This window comes from Mycteria americana (assembly GCF_035582795.1).
Source record: "Mycteria americana isolate JAX WOST 10 ecotype Jacksonville Zoo and Gardens chromosome Z unlocalized genomic scaffold, USCA_MyAme_1.0 Scaffold_18, whole genome shotgun sequence".
NCBI lineage: Eukaryota > Metazoa > Chordata > Aves > Ciconiiformes > Ciconiidae > Mycteria > Mycteria americana.
Genome location: NW_027445436.1, coordinates 14,509,164 through 14,527,931, shown reverse-complemented (window position 1 = coordinate 14,527,931; position 18,768 = coordinate 14,509,164). Strand labels below are relative to the sequence as shown.

The 18,768-nt window shown below is 37.6% G+C and overlaps 1 protein-coding gene across 2 annotated transcripts in view; it reads right to left on the bottom strand.

Annotated features, from left to right (window-relative positions):
• Positions 1–18,768, bottom strand: part of LOC142402911 (ras GTPase-activating protein 1) — an 88,671-nt gene that overhangs the window by 22,436 nt on the left and 47,467 nt on the right. For both annotated transcript variants that reach the window (XM_075488856.1, XM_075488857.1), the window contains 6 exons: positions 17,408–17,528; positions 14,730–14,886; positions 12,280–12,367; positions 8,671–8,748; positions 6,023–6,180; positions 5,649–5,725 (listed from right to left, as the gene is read on the bottom strand). In XM_075488856.1, coding sequence (XP_075344971.1) covers positions 5,649–5,725; positions 6,023–6,180; positions 8,671–8,748; positions 12,280–12,367; positions 14,730–14,886; positions 17,408–17,528 — 679 coding nt within the window. The remainder of the gene's footprint in view (positions 1–5,648; positions 5,726–6,022; positions 6,181–8,670; positions 8,749–12,279; positions 12,368–14,729; positions 14,887–17,407; positions 17,529–18,768) is intronic.

The following is an 18,768-nucleotide window of genomic DNA, read 5'->3' as shown; positions in this document are numbered from 1 at the left end:
CTTGCTTTGATCTTAAAAGATTGAAACAGAAATATCAATATATGGACTGCAGAATACTTGTTATCGTAATTTATATTCAAAGACTTTAAAGGAACACTTTCTGCTACTTAGCAATGTATACTGAACTATCAGGCTATGTTCAATAAGAGACTGCCATTAGTTGAGAATTTAAGGATGTTTACATTTTGCAGTCTAGCACATTATGATAGAATAACAAATATACAGAAAAAAACCCAATAGTTGATCCCTTCTCTGCAAGCACAGTTAAGAACTATATACAACAATCTTGATCCAAGATTATTTTACATGATGAACATTAGCACAAAAATGTAAGACTGAGGTTTCTTAATGGTTTATTTGCAAATAAGGCTTAAGGATTAATATTTAGTAACAAGCTTATATTTTGATGATTAATAATTATAACCTGGAAATCAAAATTAAAAGTGGTTCAAACTTATGTTTTCCTCAGAATGGAAATCACAGAATCACAGAATCGTATAGGTTGGAAAAGACCTTTAAGATCATTGAGTCCAACCGTTAACCTAACACTACCAAGACCACCACTATACCATGTCCCTAAGCACCTCATCCAAACGTCCTTTAAATACCTCCAGGGATGGCGACTCAACCACTTCCCTGGGCAGCCTGTTCCAATGCTTGATAACCCTCTCAGTGAAGTAAAATTTCCTAATGTTCAGTCTAAACCTCCCCTGGCGCAACTTGAGGCCATTTCCTCTTGTCCTATCATTTGTTACCTGGGAGAAGAGACTGACCCGCACCTCTCTACAACCTCCTTTCAGGTAGTTGTAGAGAGCAATAAGGTCTCCCCTCAGCCTCCTTTTCTCCAGGCTAAACAGTCCCAGTTCCCTCAGCCGCTCCTCATAAGACTTCTGCTCTAGACCCTTCACCAGCTTCTCTGCCCTTCTCTGGACACACTCCAGCACCTCAATATCCCTCTTGTAGTGAGGGGCCCAAAAGTGAACACAGTATTCGAGGTGCGGCCTCACCAGTGCCGAGTACAGGGGCACAATCACTTCCCTAGTCCTGCTGGCCACACTATTTTTGATACAAGCCAGGATGCCATTGGCTTTCTTGGCCACCTGGGCACACTGCTGGCTCATATTCAGGCGGCTGTCAACCAACACTCCCAGGTCCTTCTCTGCTGGACAGCTTTCCAGCCACTCTTCCCCAAGCCTGTAGCGTTGCATGGGGTTGCTGTGGCCCAAGTGCAGGACCCTGCACTTAGCCTTGTTGAACCTCATACAATTGGCCCCAGCCCATCGATCCAGCCTGTCCAGGTCCTGACAGGACCTGGACTTAACTGAACTTAAGTTAACTGAACTTAAGTTCAGTTAAACTTAAATGAACTTAAGTTTACAGTGAAGCCTTTGTTGAACCCAACAAGAACCAACCAAAAGCATCCACTCCCTCAAAAAAACCCCTAAAAAAATTTACAGTTACTGATTCAAAATAAAAGCCTATCTAAATGTTGACAAAGAAGTAATTGCTCAGTACGTGGACATACTAATCCTGGCTTTCCCACCCACAGCTCACTGACATGTTAGCACAATCCATTTACAAGGCAGTGAGGAGCTTTTAAGGACTGGAACCTCTTACACTTTGTTCTTCAAAGAAGGGGCTGTCAACATCTTATGTTTGGTACCTAGTGTTGATAGACAGTATGTTGTTACTACCATTAACAAGTGCCTGATAGGCTCCATAGTTTCTCCCCCTTGTCCAAAGTCCACCCATGTCTATGTGAGAGTGTTTACTACATACTTTGCACTTAATGTGTTTAGTGCATATTTCCTGGAGAGTATGGGAGGGAAGGAGACAAGTCTATAACCTGCCATAGTAGGCTTATTTCCCAGTGCCACAGAAGTGATAAATGTGTAGCACAATGACTTTTTTTTCCTCCAGCTGCATATTCTCAAATACCAACTTCAAAAACAAGCCGTGGCACTACTGCAAATACAAACTGCCTGAAAGGAGAGATAGAGGCAATGTGTGCTCATGGCCCAAAAGGCCAACCGTATCCTGGGCTGCATCAAAAGAAGCGTGGCCGGCAGGTCGAGGGAGGTGATTCTGCCCCTCTACTCCGCTCATGTGAGACCCCCACCTCAAGTACTGTGTTCAGCTCTGGAGCCCCCAGCATAAAGAAAGACATGGACATGCTCAAGCAGGTCCAGAGAAGGGCCACAAAGATGGTCAGGGGGCTGAAGCACCTCCCCTATGAGGACAGGCTGAGATAGTTGGGGTTGCTTAGCCTAGAGAAGAGAAGGCTCTGGGGAGACCTTATAGCAGCCTTCCAGTAATTAAAGGGGGCCTACAGGAAAGATGGGGAGGGACTCTTTCTCAGGGAGTATAGTGATAGGACAAGGGGTAACGGTTTTAAACTGAAAGAGGGTAGGTTTAGGTTGGATATAAGAAAGAATTTTTTTACAATGAGGGTGATGAGACACTGGAACAGGTTGCCCAGAGAAGTTGTGGATGCCCCCTCCCTGGAAGTGTTCAAGGTCAGGTTGGACAGGGCTTTGAGCAACGTGATCTAGTGGAAGATGTCCCTGCCCATGGCAGGGGGGTTGGAACCAGATGATCTTTAAGGTCCCTTCCAACCCAAACCATTCTATGATTTTACTCTATGGACTTGACTGCATGAGGTGACTGCCTCGAGTATAAAAATGTTTTCTTTTTCAACATGAATTAATCTGAAATTAACCACCTATCCTGGTGCACAACCAAACTAGAACTTCCACTCCAGCTGAACCCTGTGGAACTGCCCTGAGACATTTACCAATTTAACTGTCTGATCAAATTTGAGCATCCCAATTTTCAACAGCAACAGATGAAATCTAACAATATATTCCAGAGGTTTTGGTTTTGTTTTTTTTTCTTTTTCCAAGCCATATTTATATATTTATTTGAATAAATTTTTAACAAACTGTTAGAGAAACAAAGAAAACAAGTAGAATTGATGCTAAAGTGTTTTGTATAATTTCTGAATATTTGTAATACCTTTTAAAAGCAAAAATACAAAAAGAATAATGGAATGAATACTCATAATAGGCAAATTTCAAAGTGAAAGACTTGAGAACTAAAGAAATATATTTAAATACTTGTATTGGGTCTGGCTGGGATGGAGTTAACTTTCCCCATAGCAGCCCTCAGAGTGCTGTGCTCTGTATTTGTAGCTAGAACCATGCTGATAACACACCAATGTCTTGGCTGCTGCTGAGCAGTGCTCACACAGCATCAAGGCTGGCTCTTCAACCCCACTCCTCAAAGGCCAGCAGGCTGGGGGTGGGCAAGAGGTTGGGAGGGGACATAGCCAGGACAGCTGACCCCAACTGACCAGAGAGATATTCCATACCATATGACGTCATGGCTCAGCAATAAAAGCTAAGAGAAAGGAGGACGGGGGGGCATTCGTTATTAAGGCATTTGTCTTGTGAAGCTACCGCTATGCATACTGAGGCCCTATTTCCCAGGAAGTGGCTGGACATCGCTTGCTGATGGGAAGTAGAGAATAAATCTTTTTGTTTTCCTTTGCTTCTGCGTGCAGCCTTTGCTTTTCTTTATTAAACTGCCTTTATCTCGACCCATAAGTTTTTCATCTTATTTTCTCCCCCTGTCCCACCGAGGAGGGGGAGTGAGAGAGCAGCTTGGTGGGCACCTGGCGGCCAGCCAAGGTCAACCCACCACAAATACTGAAAAAAAATAGCCCTCATATTTGTATCATTTTGGTATTTAGTTTTGTGTGTTACAATGGAAGAAAAAGCAGTGAAACCAATACCAGATTTTTGGGCCCTCAATCTGCTTTATATGACAGGAAAAACAAGCAGGTACGTTGACTTAATGGGTTAGCTGAGAAGATGAGCCTCACATTACTCCCACTTCAGAGCAATCCACATTTAATAACTCTGGCTACAAAGGAGAAATGTTCAGAAAGGTAACCAACCCATTTTCTTGCTTTTGGAGAGGTTAAGGGTTTAGGCAACACAGCACACAGACAAGTTGGATACGGTCTCTTTTAGCTCAGTTTCCCCCCCCCATATACTTCAAATATTTAATAGGGATGGGGATGTAGGCAGAGATGGTTGTTAATTCAAGTTGATATGGTCTAATCCTTATACCAAAATGAAAGGACTGTTAGGTTATGCTCTAAAAGTCTACCTAACCATAATCAAGAAATATTGCCAATCCTCTTGACCTAGATAAGGAAACAATCTATAACCTTCCACCAGTTGGATACATCTAAAGGTAGCACAATCTCCTTAATCTGGACAGAGAGAAGGAAACTACAAAAACAGTTTAAAAGTAGTTACCAAAGTATTCCATTCATGAACTATCCTTTGAAAGGTTCATTTATTAACCAAAGCTTTGGCCCAGATAAAGAATTTTCTAGCTCAAATGAATAGAAGAACTGTGCAAGAACAAGGCCACAACTGCAATTAGAAAGTCCTTTTGTCTGTCAAATGAAATACATCTTTTTTCCTTCTGCTATGCAGAAACTTTTCTAGTCAGAGGAAAGGGCAAGAGTTTTGAAATTGAATTAGGTTCTGCAAGAGCATTCAGTCTTAGAAGTAATTCTTCTACTTTGGTCAAGGTTTCCCTACAAATCTCTTCTCTGAGAGGAAAAAAAGAGAAATAAATTGACACTGAAGCAAACATAACAGGCTAGTAACACAATACATGCAAACAAAACCAACAGCAACAGATTATAAATACTGTGCCAGGCTTTGGGACAGGTCTGAACACAACAGAAAAGTACTTAGAACAAATCTTGGGCGGGGGGGTGTCTGCACTGCAGGCAACACAGAGGAGGCAAAGGGCTGAAGTTACAAGACAAGTATGGTGGGAAACAAAATACCTTGAAAGCCAAAAAAACACATTATGTGTCTCAGAATCCAGGTGTGGGGGTTTTTGGGGAGGTTTTTTTGTTTGTTTGTTTGTTTGTGGTTTTTTTGGAAAGCTGATAAGTCTTACCATATTACTAGTAGTTTTCTGGAATAGAAAAACAGAAACAAAACAGCTGAAGAAGCTGTGTACATAACAGGAGGAAAGTAAATTCTTGGGAACACAGATGAGAGAGAATGGGGGGGAAAGAACAGGATGACACAGGACTGAGGCAAATTTTGTTCTACGGACTGTGAAGATGGATTTTTATTTATTTATTTTTAAGTGAGGAAAGTACTACCTTTCCTTCCTCTTTCTCACTGGAAGCAACAAAAAACCTGAAAAGGACAAAAGAAATTCCACACAGTTGGACTTAAAACAGATTAAAGAAATTAACTTAGTGGAAGGTAACATTTTATGGAGCAGATTAATTCTGACAGCTTCTCTTTCCTCCTTTTTTTTTTTTTGTAAACATGGTCACAGTATAACATAATAGGTATACTGGAAAAGAGCTAGAAAAGCTATCAGATACACAGGATTGGATTACTGTGCGTTTTACTACTAAAAAACATGCAGGTTCTTATTGTAAAAACATTAATGTAGAGTCAGTAACAGACATCCAAAACATACCGATACAGCTGTATGGTAATCAAAGAATATACTTAATTCTCTTGTGACAATGTTTGACAAGAATAATGAAAATTGTATCCATTGTTGCAATATATATGCATCTTTTACAGAAAAATACTTACATATATCTGGATCTTTACTTTTCTTTGTTTTGTTACTAAGACTTATCTCAAATCTATTAATATCAGATGAAAGATCACTAGGGGAAAAGACAGAAAGCCTCAATTAATATTATACTTAGCCAACATTTAAACTTATTCTAAAGTTATTTCAATCCTGAGTTCTCATGATCAGCCAAAGACAATTATATTAACAAAGATACTTAGATGCATACATAAAATTCTACCCATGCATTTGTGGCTGAAAGGTGGCTGCTATATAACCATGCATACAGTATATTTTTAAAAAGCATATGCAAAACAGTACAGCATAAAGAATCTTAAATGCAATGCAACTTTCAAGTGAAATTCAGTAATTCAATAAGATTAAGACTTACTCAAAGACAAATTCTTCTGACCATACAGGGTTCTGCCCTTCCCTGATATGTGTTTTTGCTACCTGGACACTGTTCAGGTAGATGTTACAATACGGATTAGTAAAATGTTTTACTGGGAGCGTATGAGCTTCTTCTACATGCAAAATAAGACTGCTGACCTAAAGAAAATACACAAAATTTATTTCTTTTTTTTAAAAAAAGAAAGAATGGAATTCCCCCCCATATGAAGGCTTAATGTTAAGGTATAAATATTAAATACAAAATATAATTTCCTAATACAGCAGGGAACAGGAATAATGGAACAAGATTTTAAGAGGCACCAGTGACAAATTAAGAGCAACTCAAATAACTTGAAAATAAACCTCCAGCACCATAGTTTTAACTCATCTTATTTTTTACTTTTAAAACCATCACTACAAGACATTAAGATTTGCAAGTACTAACTTTTCTGTGCATAGAAAATTCTACTGAAGTCAAAGACTTGTATCTTGAGTAAGAGCCATGGACAACTCCAAACACAATGCCATATTTGGTGCTTTCCTAACAGATTAGGCTCAATATGAGTCAGCAGTCTGCCCTGGCAGCCAAGAGGACAAACTGCATCCTGGGGTGCATCAAACACAGTATATCCAGCTGCTCAAAAGAGGTAATTATCCCTCTGTATTTAGCAATGGTGCAGCCTCACCTTGAGTATTGTGTGCAGTTCTGGGCCCCACAATTTAAGAAGGATGTTAAGGTCCTTGAATGTGTCCAGAGGAGGGCAACACAGCTGCTGAAAGGGCTGGAAGGCATGTCCTATGAGGAGCAGCTTAGGACTTTGGGCTTGTCTAGTTTGGAGAAAAGGAGGCTGAGGGGCGACCTCATTGCTCTCTATAGTTTCCTGAGGAGGGGAAGTGGAGAGGGAGGTGCTGATCTCTTCTCCCTGGTATCCAGTGATAGGACACGTGGGAATGGCTCAAAGCTGCATCAGGGGAGGTTCAGAGTTGACATTAGGAAGCATTTCTTTACCAAGAGGGTGGTCAAACACTGGAACAGGCTTCCTAGAGAGGTGGTCGATGCCCCGTGCCTGTCAGTGTTTAAGAGGCATTTGGGCAATGCCCTTAATACTATGCTTTAACTTTTGGTCAGCCCTGAAGTGGTCAGGCAGTTGGACTAGATGATCCTTGTAGGTCCCTTCCAAGTGAAAATATTCTATTCTATTCTATACTACAGTAGATTACATAAAATTCCCTTGTTTAACACACTACACTGTTTTCTCCCTGTTAAAAGGAAGATATTAGTCTGTACTATAGATTCTCAAAATAATAGCACTTGGAAACTCAATTTCCAGAAAATGAGAAGTGAACTCTCTCAAATCATTTACATTAAATACATTTTAAACAGTCTACTATTTTACAAACTTCTGAATTGCATGCGATTCATAGCTTAATCAAATATCTACTGATATCAACTGAAAACAATTTAGACAAATACAGGAAATACAAAACTTGATCAGGTCAAAATTCCATTTATATCCAAATATTCAGTACCAGAAGTTTCAAAGGACAGTTCAAGAAACCCTGAAACTGATATAATTTCTGTAAGACAGTCATGGAAGTATGATTTTTGATCTTTATACACTTTATCTACCTTGATCATTCATGGTTTTTATACTTTTCACCTCTCTAAATAGTCCAATACTTCCCACACTTATTTACTTGGAAATTCTTTTACTCATTCCAGCCTATAATGAAAATAATTTTCTCATTTCCTTTATGCATTTTGATACAAGATGATCAAAACTAACTGTATCCTAAATGAGAATACCATAAAAATTAAATAGCATCTATTTTCTATTCTATTCTATTCCTTCATGCAGCCTAACATTTTCTTTGCTTTTGGAAGTACAGAATGAGTTCAGATGATCACTCTGTAGGTGCTTCACTTTTGTGGCTCCCAATTTCTTCTGCCAGTTCATATATAGATTTACCTAATTTAGTTTGGTTCTTCAGAAGTATTCAATCATCTTTAATGTTGACCACAAAATAATTCTGCGTTTCCTAAAAAACAATTTTATTCCTTTTTCCGTAGACTGATAAAACAGCTACTTCCAACATTTGTAGCATTCAAAGATAGCAGGGATTCTTGATTCCTGTTATTCTCCAATCATAACTGATGTAGCCATTTATGACTATCTGTCCTTTACCTCTGAAAGAAATTCTGGCCACAACAGTACTCTCAAGAGACCAAAAGAAATTAAGCCATAATCACAGTTCAGCATGTATTTGTCACTGAAAAATGAATAATATTAGTTATACTAGTATTTTGGTTACATGTGACATAAGTCTGTCAAATCTGGTGAATTGTAAGAGTTAAGACAATACAAATGCTGAATTCTTGACACTTTTACTCAAACATGGTCAGAAATTAATACCTAGCAAAGCATCTGCCAATTGCCTAAAAACATTTTGTTCTTTGTGTATATAGATATTATAATAAAGTGGAAGTCATTCCAGTTGGTTTAACAAAGGTACTGCATAACTGCAAGAAAAAGAAAGTATATGCAGGATTTACTATTGTTGAAAGGAAAGTTCTGAGATGTATCATCATCATTTTGCAACAAGGAGACAACCTCTCCCCCTCCTCCCCACGTATCTATATAGCTTCACCTGACGCAGACGTTTATTTGATATCCCTGGACTGTTTTTTCTTAAACTGCAAAACATCTGCAGAGCCTTCATCCAGTCCTAAGAGAGAAAGGCACAAAACAGTGTAACAAAAAGTCAGATTCAGCTTCTTACAGTAGAACAGACATGTCTAAAAAAAAAAAATAATAATATATTGAAGTATCTGAAGTTGTTTCTTTAGCTTAAAAAGAACCAACCTGTATGCAAAGTATGAAAATTTGAATAGTAAAGCAAAATTCATATTTTTCTCAGTACAACTAAATAAAGCATTTGCAAATCTGAAAGTTTCTCTTTTAGAAATATCAAGCATTACTAATAGATATACAGTGTGACATTTATCAATTTTCCAGATTAGTCACAGAATCAGAATCACAGAATCGTATAGGTTGGAAAAGACCTTTAAGATCATCGAGTCCAACCGTTAACCTAACACTACCAAGACCACCACTACACCATGTCCCTAAGCACCTCATCCAAACATCCTTTAAATACCTCCAGGGATGGCGACTCAACCACTTCCCTGGGCAGCCTGTTCCAATGCTTGATAACCCTCTCAGTGAAGAAAAATTTCCTAATATCCAGTCTAAACCTCCCCTGGCGCAACTTGAGGCCATTTCCTCTTGTCCTATCACTTGTTACTTGGGAGAAGAGACTGACACCCACCTCTCTACAACCTCCTTTCAGGTAGTTGTAGAGAGCAATAAGGTCTCCCCTCAGCCTCCTTTTCTCCAGGCTAAACAATCCCAGCTCCCTCAGCCGCTCCTCATAAGACTTCTACTCTAGACCCTTCACCAGCTTCGTTGCCCTTCTCTGGACTCGCTCCAGCACCTCAATGTCTCTCTTGTAGTGGGGGGCCCAAACCTGAACACAGTATTCGAGGTGCGGCCTCACCAGTGCCGAGTACAGGGGCACGATCACTTCCCTAGTCCTGCTGGCCACACTATTTTTGATACAAGCCAGGATGCCATTGGCTTTCTTGGCCACCTGGGCACACTGCTGGCTCATATTCAGGCGGCTGTCAACCAACACCCCCAGGTCCTTTTCCGCCAGGCAGCTTTCCAGCCACTCTTCCCCAAGCCTGTAGCGTTGCATGGGGCTGCTTTGGCCCAAGTGCAGGACCTTTGAATTAAATTCAGTCATATTGAATTAAATAAAAAATGGTATATAAAATGAAGCAAGAAGACTCGGTTGCTTCTGAGAAAATAACAGTCAACAAGTCAAACCGTTCTGATCATTCTCTCCTCTATTTTTATATTGCAGTTGTATTTTACTCCGTATGCTTCAAACAAAAAACAAAGCAGCATTAACAGGAAAACACTGAAAGTATAACCTACATTCCCATTCTGTCTGCTCACAAATACATAAAGCAGAGTAGATACTTTGAAAGGTGGAAGATATGCTATAGCCTCTTTCTCATGTTTTCATACCAATCCCCTCCAAATTTTGTAAGCTCTTATGAAGCACAAAATTTAGGCTTTGACTAACATTCATAAGGGTGTAGCTCAAAGATCTGCTACCTACTCTCAAAGTACAATTTAATAATACCATTAAAGAAAAAAAACATTTTCAGTCTTACCCTTTACATTACCTTCCACATTTTTAAAATACAGGTACATTCTATATTGCAGCTATTCTCAGGTAAACCACTTTGGGAGTAAAGTTTTAGCTTTCAAAACCTTCCACAAAGGAAGAACTGTCAACTATGCATCACATTTTTATTAGCTTGCTTTCTTATTCAAATAGGGAAAAGTAAATAAAGAACCATCGAACCTACTAAATACTCTAAATTAATCTAAATATTTCCTAAATACAAAGTCATCTTTATTCCCCCTCCTAACAGGAAAACCCATCCCCTTAAATACCAAAGTTTACAGCAGCAAGTATGAGCAATGCACCATAGTATGCACAATGACACTAGCATATGAGGCTACACTCTACATTACATTCACTTTGCACAAACCTCAGACAAGATGCAATCCATTGGACAGCTGCTTTCATATTTACCACATTATATGAAATCCATCAAGTTTTCCTTAGTATACCAACAAAACTATTCTTCTGTGAAATGTTACAAGATACAGACAGCTGTAACTTCGGAGAACAGAAGTATCAGTAAAACATCTGACTTGCCTGAACCAGAATAATTTTATAAAAGAAATCCCAGTATTCTGTATAAATGCAGTGAACAGCTTAAGTGTTAAGCAAATCTAAACCAAAAGCAGATTATACCAAACGTTCAGGAAACAGGACAGGATATTCTGCCTGTCCTGACAGGATATTCTGCCTACTACACATTCTTAAATAAAATCAAATGCATAGCTTAACTTCTGACACAACAGGTATATTTCAGAGCTCTGGAATACCAAAACAACTTAACAAATAAGAACACTGTCACATCTTCCATATGCTCTCCTGTTCATGAGTGACTTTTAGAGAATTAGACTCCGTTCCTACAATTCTTAATCAGCAAACGTGTCCTGGTTTCAGCTGAGATAGAGTTAATTTTCTTTATAGTGGCTGGTATGGGGCTATGTTTGGGATTTGTGCTGAAAACAGTGTTGATAATACAGAGATGTTTTAGTTGTTGCTGCGCTAGTCAAGGACTTTTCAGCTTCCCATGCTCTGCCAGGTGCACAAGAAGCTGGGAGGGGACACAGCCAGGATAGTTGATCCAAACTGACCAAAGGGCTATTCCATACCATAAGACGTCATGCTCAGCATATAAAGCTGGGGAAGAAGAAGGAAGGGGGGGACTTTCGGAGTGATGGCGTTCGTCTTCCCAAGTAACCATTACGCGTGATGGAGCCCTGCTTTCCTGGAGATGGCTGAACACCTGCCTGCCCATGGGAAGTAGTGAATGAATTCCTTGCTTTGCTTTGCTTGCGTGCGCGGCTTTTGCTTTACCTATTAAACTGTTTTTATCTCAACCCTCGAGTTTTATTACTTTTGCTCTTCTGATTCTCTCCCCCATCCCACCGGGGGGGAGTGAGCGAGCAGCTGCGTGGTGCTTAGTTGCCGGCTGGGGCTAAACCACGACAAAACGTTAACTGCTAGAGAGCTAATAACTAAATGATACCAATGTAAAACAAAAAAAACCCCCTTATTTTTTGTGCAAGATCAGGGCCTAAGACTATAAACAATGACCAATTTATGGACAGGACAAATAACTGTAAAAGGCTCAATAGATTTTGATTAGTGGGCATACCTGCATTAGCATTTTAGTTCATATCAGGAACATGCTCTTGAAGCAAAACTCCCACTTACCATGCTCTGGTTCATTACATGGAAGAGTGTTGGAGAGCAAACTCCAAAAGATATTCTCCAGAAATATCTAATGGAAGTTCAGACCATGGGACCAGACTAGAACTTGTCCAAAGTAAAACCCCTAAAGCACAGGTAATGTAGGTGCTGGATTCTCAGCACCAACTATTTCCCTTACAGATCTGCTACTATTGCATGGTAATATTTGCTAATGTAGACATAGTCACCATCTGTGGTACGCTTGCTTTCTATTAGAGAGGGATAATATCATTAAACACTACAAAACATAAAATTACTTTTAAAATTATATTTACCAACAAAAGCTCTCACCTGTGCTTGTTCTGGAGTTTCTCCTGCAAAGTAAAAGATGTAATGCTCTTCACTGAAGTGCTGAACTACTATCTGAAAACAGTTTGGCCTTAAAAACAAACAAAACAAAAAATGTAGCATCATCACACTTGGAAACAGGAAGAACCCCAACTAGAAAAGTTTCTACATGCTTCAAAAGTGCATTTTGGTTTGAATGAATTATGTAATTTCAAGAAAATTGCACTGCAGTTCAACTAGTTTGTTTCAGAATATTTAAGAAACTTGGAACAGTTTGTATTGAATATGCATGTACACTGACTTACAGTTGAGGCAAAATACACCTGATAACAAAAAAGACTTGTTAATGAGGACTATTCCCCACAAACATTTTAAATGATGCACAGGTTCAGCATTAGTTCCCAACCAATTAATCATGCATTATGGATTTGTTGGTTTAGGAGTTCAGGAAACTATATTAACATAAGGAATTCCTTATCTGAAAGTGTTCCACAGCTCTCACGACCAATAAAATGTGTATTGGATCACATACTAATCATTGAATACGTGTGATATAAATTTCTAAAGCTTTAAATGCAATTATAACATCTTCACCATTTTATGTATCTACACTCATTTCTCAAGAAGTATCAAAAATATTTTGTACTGTTACATTACAAGCTAAAGTGCACACTTGATTCATGGCCTTCCCCATTATGTTCAAGGGAATTTAGCTCTCCCAAACACAGGGTTACATGAAGGATCTTACTTCACTTGCAAATGATGTTTCAGTCTTCCCTTCCCCCCATCCATTGCTTAGGGAAATACTGGCATGGCATTTTGTGGCCATGCCCACAGGAGGATTGGGGAGGGGGGCAAGAAGTAGCTAGGTCAGGGGCTACTTAAATCATTGTCACCAAAGACATGCAAAGCTACAGCCCTCACTGTACTTCTGAGAAAAGGGGAAAGGTATATTTTAAGTAGGTGGTAAAAACTAAGAGGAATTTTGTCTCGGCTACAGTTCTTCACCAACAGCTTTCCCAAGCAGGTGTAACCATGCATCTCCTTCTACCCACACTTATAGTGTTACTTATTATCCAACTACATTTTAACCCACAGTACAGTGTTTCTTAGAAGCTGCTTAACAGACAGTCACCATTAACCAAAATGTTCCTTGTTTACAGTCTACACCAAAGCTTCCTACATAATTGCCAACTTACATGAGGAACATTTCAGTAATTTTTTTTTTAAATGGTACTCTCACATCTATGGCTCCTCATTCCAATAGTTGCGTAGATTTTTCAAAATGATTGAGAAGTGTATAAAAATCAGATGGTGCAAGAACACCAGATCTTTGCAGCTTAAGAAATGCCACTAATTTTAAATATCTATCTTCACATTCTCTCTGTGAAAAGACTTAAAGTTGATTAAATACTTTTAATAAATATTAAGATGCATGGAATAACCAGAGCTTCTGTTTAATGCGTTTTTCTATCTGTTATGAAAAAATAACAACATTCGTAGGAGTAAATGCATCTTTTTCTTCTATATCACATAGGACTGTGCATTTTTTTGTAATTAACAATGAAAAAAAAGATGTGACCTCTTTCATCTTAGTTACCAATGATATCAGAAAGTGTTTTGATTCTCAACTTCTTTGCCGATAATCACATCACTTGCAGTTGACATATTTTGAATAATCAAAATTAGTACACTAAATGAAACTGTGAAAATTATCTCTGAATCTAATTACCTTGCAAAAATAATTTGTAAAATGTTTGCTTATATGAACTTACTGCTCTAATGTTGGTCTAAGCTGATTCTTACTGATTCTTAAATAGAAAAGCACTGATAAATTATCTAACTAATTTAGCTTTCTAATACCTATCAACAAAAGAATGCAGATCTTTTGGAATTGACAAAATTCTTGATCTTATCAATTCTTGGTTCAATAGGATTAAAACCCCTCAATACAGTTGCTTCGTAATATTTTCAATGCCTGTAATATGAAATGTGGAACAATTAATACACAATATTGAAAAATGACAATGCAAAAGGCCAAATCATTATCACATCATATTACATGAGAAAATCTTAAGACTAAGTTCTAAAATTTCTTACTAGAAGTTGTTTATGAACAGTTGCTAGCAATCAAGTTGCCATGGCTTAACAAGTTACCGTTAATCAGTTAAATCTGTCTACATATGCTCTTGCAATCTACACCAACTATGGAATAAAATGCAATATGAACCAAGAGTCACAATACTTTCATTTCACAAATCAGCAAAAGCTAATAAAAAAAAAAAAAAAATCCCCACACGTGGACAGTTACCAGGGCTCAGGTGTCAAAAAGCAAGTTTATTGTGCCAGGCCAACTTGTTCATTAGTGACATATTGTCCATATCTCGTATATGACTCAAACTAGTAGTTAACTGTCCTGCTGCATGTACAAGAATTAAAAGCCAGTGCCCTACCTGCCAAATAAACTGTCATGTACTCCATAGACTGAACACACACTAAGGTCTATTAATCCTTTAGGTTTTGTGGCTCGTTTTTCACTTTCAAAATAAATAAGCTGGGCATCATTTCCCTCCAATATAAAGTACAAGTTTTTCCATCTCTTTCCTTTACCTGTAAGGAAAGCAAGTAAGAAGTTACAATATTGTTTTAAAGAAAATGTAAATTTTGTAAATGAAGAAAAAAAGAGAGCAGTAAGGTTTTTGTCAAAATACAAACAGAAGAACAATGTACAATTAATTACGCTTAAGCAATAACATCAGTATACATACTCAATTTTTTGCAGCATGTAGCTAAAACTAGACCCTCTTCACAGATTCAAGTACAATTTTAGATGGTTCTCTAAACATTTTCATTAATCTCAACAGGATTAAGCAAGTGCATATGAGTTCCATTCATATCAGTGGGAAGACTGTGTCTATACAGTTTGCAAATAATGTGCGATGCTGTAAGTGATCCAATTTATTATGGCTATTTTAATTAAGAAATAGATTTCTCTTGACATGAGAAAATTATTCCTAAACTCTAATCAACTGATCAGCATAACAGATTGCATCACAGTATCTTAAATCAGAATGACTGAAGAATAGAAATGGGAATACAGTATATACAAACTTGGATCACAACCATGCCCCAAACACACCTATATCCAAAAATTCGACCAGTTCCACGTTTCAGAAAAAAACATTTAAAAAAATTTTAAGAACTGGAGATTTAAATGTCAAGGTTTGTTGGAAGACACATTAGATGTATCAGTAAAATGTGGATTTAGCCACTGACTAAACCAAAAATAAATCACTCATTGTTTAATGTCCTCTGAATTACAACTGATAAGGAACTTTCTGCAACTAATTCATACATAAACCACAGTACCTTTTAGAAAAAACATTCAGCCTTAATTTTCAACTTGATCATCACAGATCCACCACAGCCATTCATAAACAAGCACTAGTACTCACTGTTTTGGAAAACTAACTTTAACATCCAGTTATTATACTTTACTAGATGGAAGACTGATTTTATTAAATTTCTGTTCTGTATGCAGGTATGTGCATCTCTCCACACCTACTCAGTACTCCTGCTTGCAAATTTAAAGTATCTCATTATCCCTTTTAGGTAAACATTTTCACTTCAAGTTCATTCTCAGCTGATTCCTCACCCTACCACATCCCTCTACACCTTCTCTCAGAATTAGCACTCTCAAGAGAAGAGATGTTTTCCTTCCTTTATTCAGAGGATCTAGTTTTTATTTCCTTTGAATGCGTCTTTTAAATTTGGCTATATTTAAATGCTTACCTTCTTTCTCACTTTTGCTTGCTATCCAGATCACTATTTGTTACTTATTGTTTTAGCTACTGTCTTTGTCATATGCAGAAATGTTATTGCTCTTTTTTTATGATTTTTTTTTTTTAAATCAACTTTAGTGGAAACAGAAAAACTAAAATCATGATACTTGGAAAGGGACTAGCTTCCTCAGAACTTCAAAATCTTGCTCAATGGTAATTCTTCAGGGATATATTGAGATGAGTCAGGCAGCTTTTAATCCAATTATTCTAAGCTATGTTGACTGTGTCAGTGTTAGAACCTTAAAAAAGTCTCAATGTACCTTGTACACCAGAATATACATTTTAAATTAAACATATTACCTAACTTGGAATAAAAAAATTAAACCAGCTCTGGTCTCCAATGAATGTACTGATTTACATTAATCTAGCTCTCTTTAACCCATATGATCAGCTTAAATTTAAACAAGTTGTGTATTAAATATGAATACATTTTATGAAAATGTACTTCATTTAATGAGTCTGAATGTTACCTTTGATAAAAGGCGCTTGGTTTTTGTGCTGTTTTCTGATTTTTTCGGCAAGAACTGCCAATCAACATCTTTATATTGCGTGTCATTTTATGTATTATGCCTTTCTATTTATGTACTTGTTGGTACGATGTATATAGTTGGTATATGTTGGTATGGTATATGTTTGTATATGTTGGTACAATACTATGTACTTTATGTACTGCGTGTCCAAAGAAGGGCAACGAAGCTGGTGAAGGGTCTGGAGCAGAAGTCTTATGAGGAGCGGCTGAGGGAGCTGGGACTGTTTAGCCTGGAGAAAAGGAGGCTGAGGGGAGACCTTATTGCTCTCTACAACTACCTGAAAGGAGGTTGTAGAGAGGTGAGTGTTGGTCTCTTCTCCCAGGTAACAAGTGATAGGATGAGAGGAAATGGCCTCAAGTTGCGCCAGGGGAGGTTTAGACTGGATATTAGGAAATTTTACTTCACTGAAAGGGTTATCAAGCATTGGAACAGGCTGCCCAGGGAAGTGGTTGAGTCGCCATCCCTGGAAGTATTTAAAAGACGTTTGGATGAGGTGCTTAGGGACATGGTATAGTGGTGGTCTTGGTAGTGTTAGGTTAACGTTTGGACTCAATGATCTTAAAGGTCTTTTCCAACCTGTGCGATTCTGTCATTCTGTACTTCTTAAGGAAAAAGAACCTTTCATACCCTTTACAGGCTTTCTACCACCTTTTGCTCACTTCAATTTTGCCTCCACTAGTACCAGTACTACACAAAATATGCATCCATATCTGCATTTTTTAGAAAAAAAAACATTTAATAGAAGCAAACAGAACTCACTTTTTTTCAGAAGATATCCTTTTTTGACAATATTTTTATAAAAAGCATCCTTTGTTTTGCGACGAATTGTATTGTAGATTTCTTTTCCATCCACTGTATCATTAAGCACTTGTTCTTGATGCTGGTAAACAAGGAAGAAATCAACATTTTTTTAAGCTCAGAAATCACTGTGAAACAATTGCACACTATGAAGCTGCAACTGAAATGTTATTGAATGCTGCCAATTCTTTATTATTATTCTCTCATATGTCTCAACAAACTAATATAATTTAATACAATACCTTTGCCAGAAATGTAATATAACTATTTCTTGTGGAATGATTAGGCCAGAATTATAATATGAGAAGAAAAATAAGGTTTAAATACAGACCAACTTTCACAAGGTAACATCTGTATTTATTTAACACTAAATAGAAAGCAGCATCTTTCAGTGATTTATGCAAAATTTACACAAGTCTTTAAAGGTTATTTAGCTTCTAACTGTCTTCTATCAAGGCTTTTGGGACTGAGTAATTAAGGATAAACTCTGAATCAACAAGAATGGTGTGGATCACAATTAAAATTGAATGATTAACACACAAAGTTGCACAGTCCCTCACTAATCTTATTAGCACTCATGTCCTAAATGAATATCATTCTAACAAAAAACAATAGGAGAAAGTAGAAACAGGAAATAGAAAAGGATAAATTCACATAGAAAACTAAGATCTGGAAATGTAAATACCAAGCTAGAATGGCCAAAAGCCAAGCCAAGTTTGACCTTACCGAGTCAGCTGATCAGCAAAAGTTCTTTAGCCATAAGAAAACATGAAAAGCAAGACTGTCAAGCAGTGAGAACAGTATTGAGATGAAGTGATATATGCACTGGCTCCATACTACATACTCTACTTTTCTCCCTCCCCCCCGACCATATCTATAAGAATTATGGTTTTGAACAACATGACAAAGGCAAGATGAAAAACATTTCAGTAACAGGAATTACTGGACTCACAATGGAAGCAATACCCAAATTTTTACTAACTCAACATAATTTCCATAACATAGCTATGAAAGAAACAATGTACAAAACAACAGATCTAGTGAAAAATGTTTTAAAGTAAATTTCAAATTAGAAACAGGAAGTCTATTAGATTGAACTGAACAGTACACAAGACTTCTGAAATTTTTTTCTTCAAAAACAGAGCATGACAGCAGTATGCGGGAGAACACACAACCAAATGTAATTATACCACCAATAACTTTTTTTTTTTTTAAAACAAAGGAAAGTCACAAATATATCTGAATAACTTAAAAGAATTTGAGGCAGTCTCACATGGAAAATTAGTCAACACAGAGAAAGTTATTGATACAGGAACCATAAG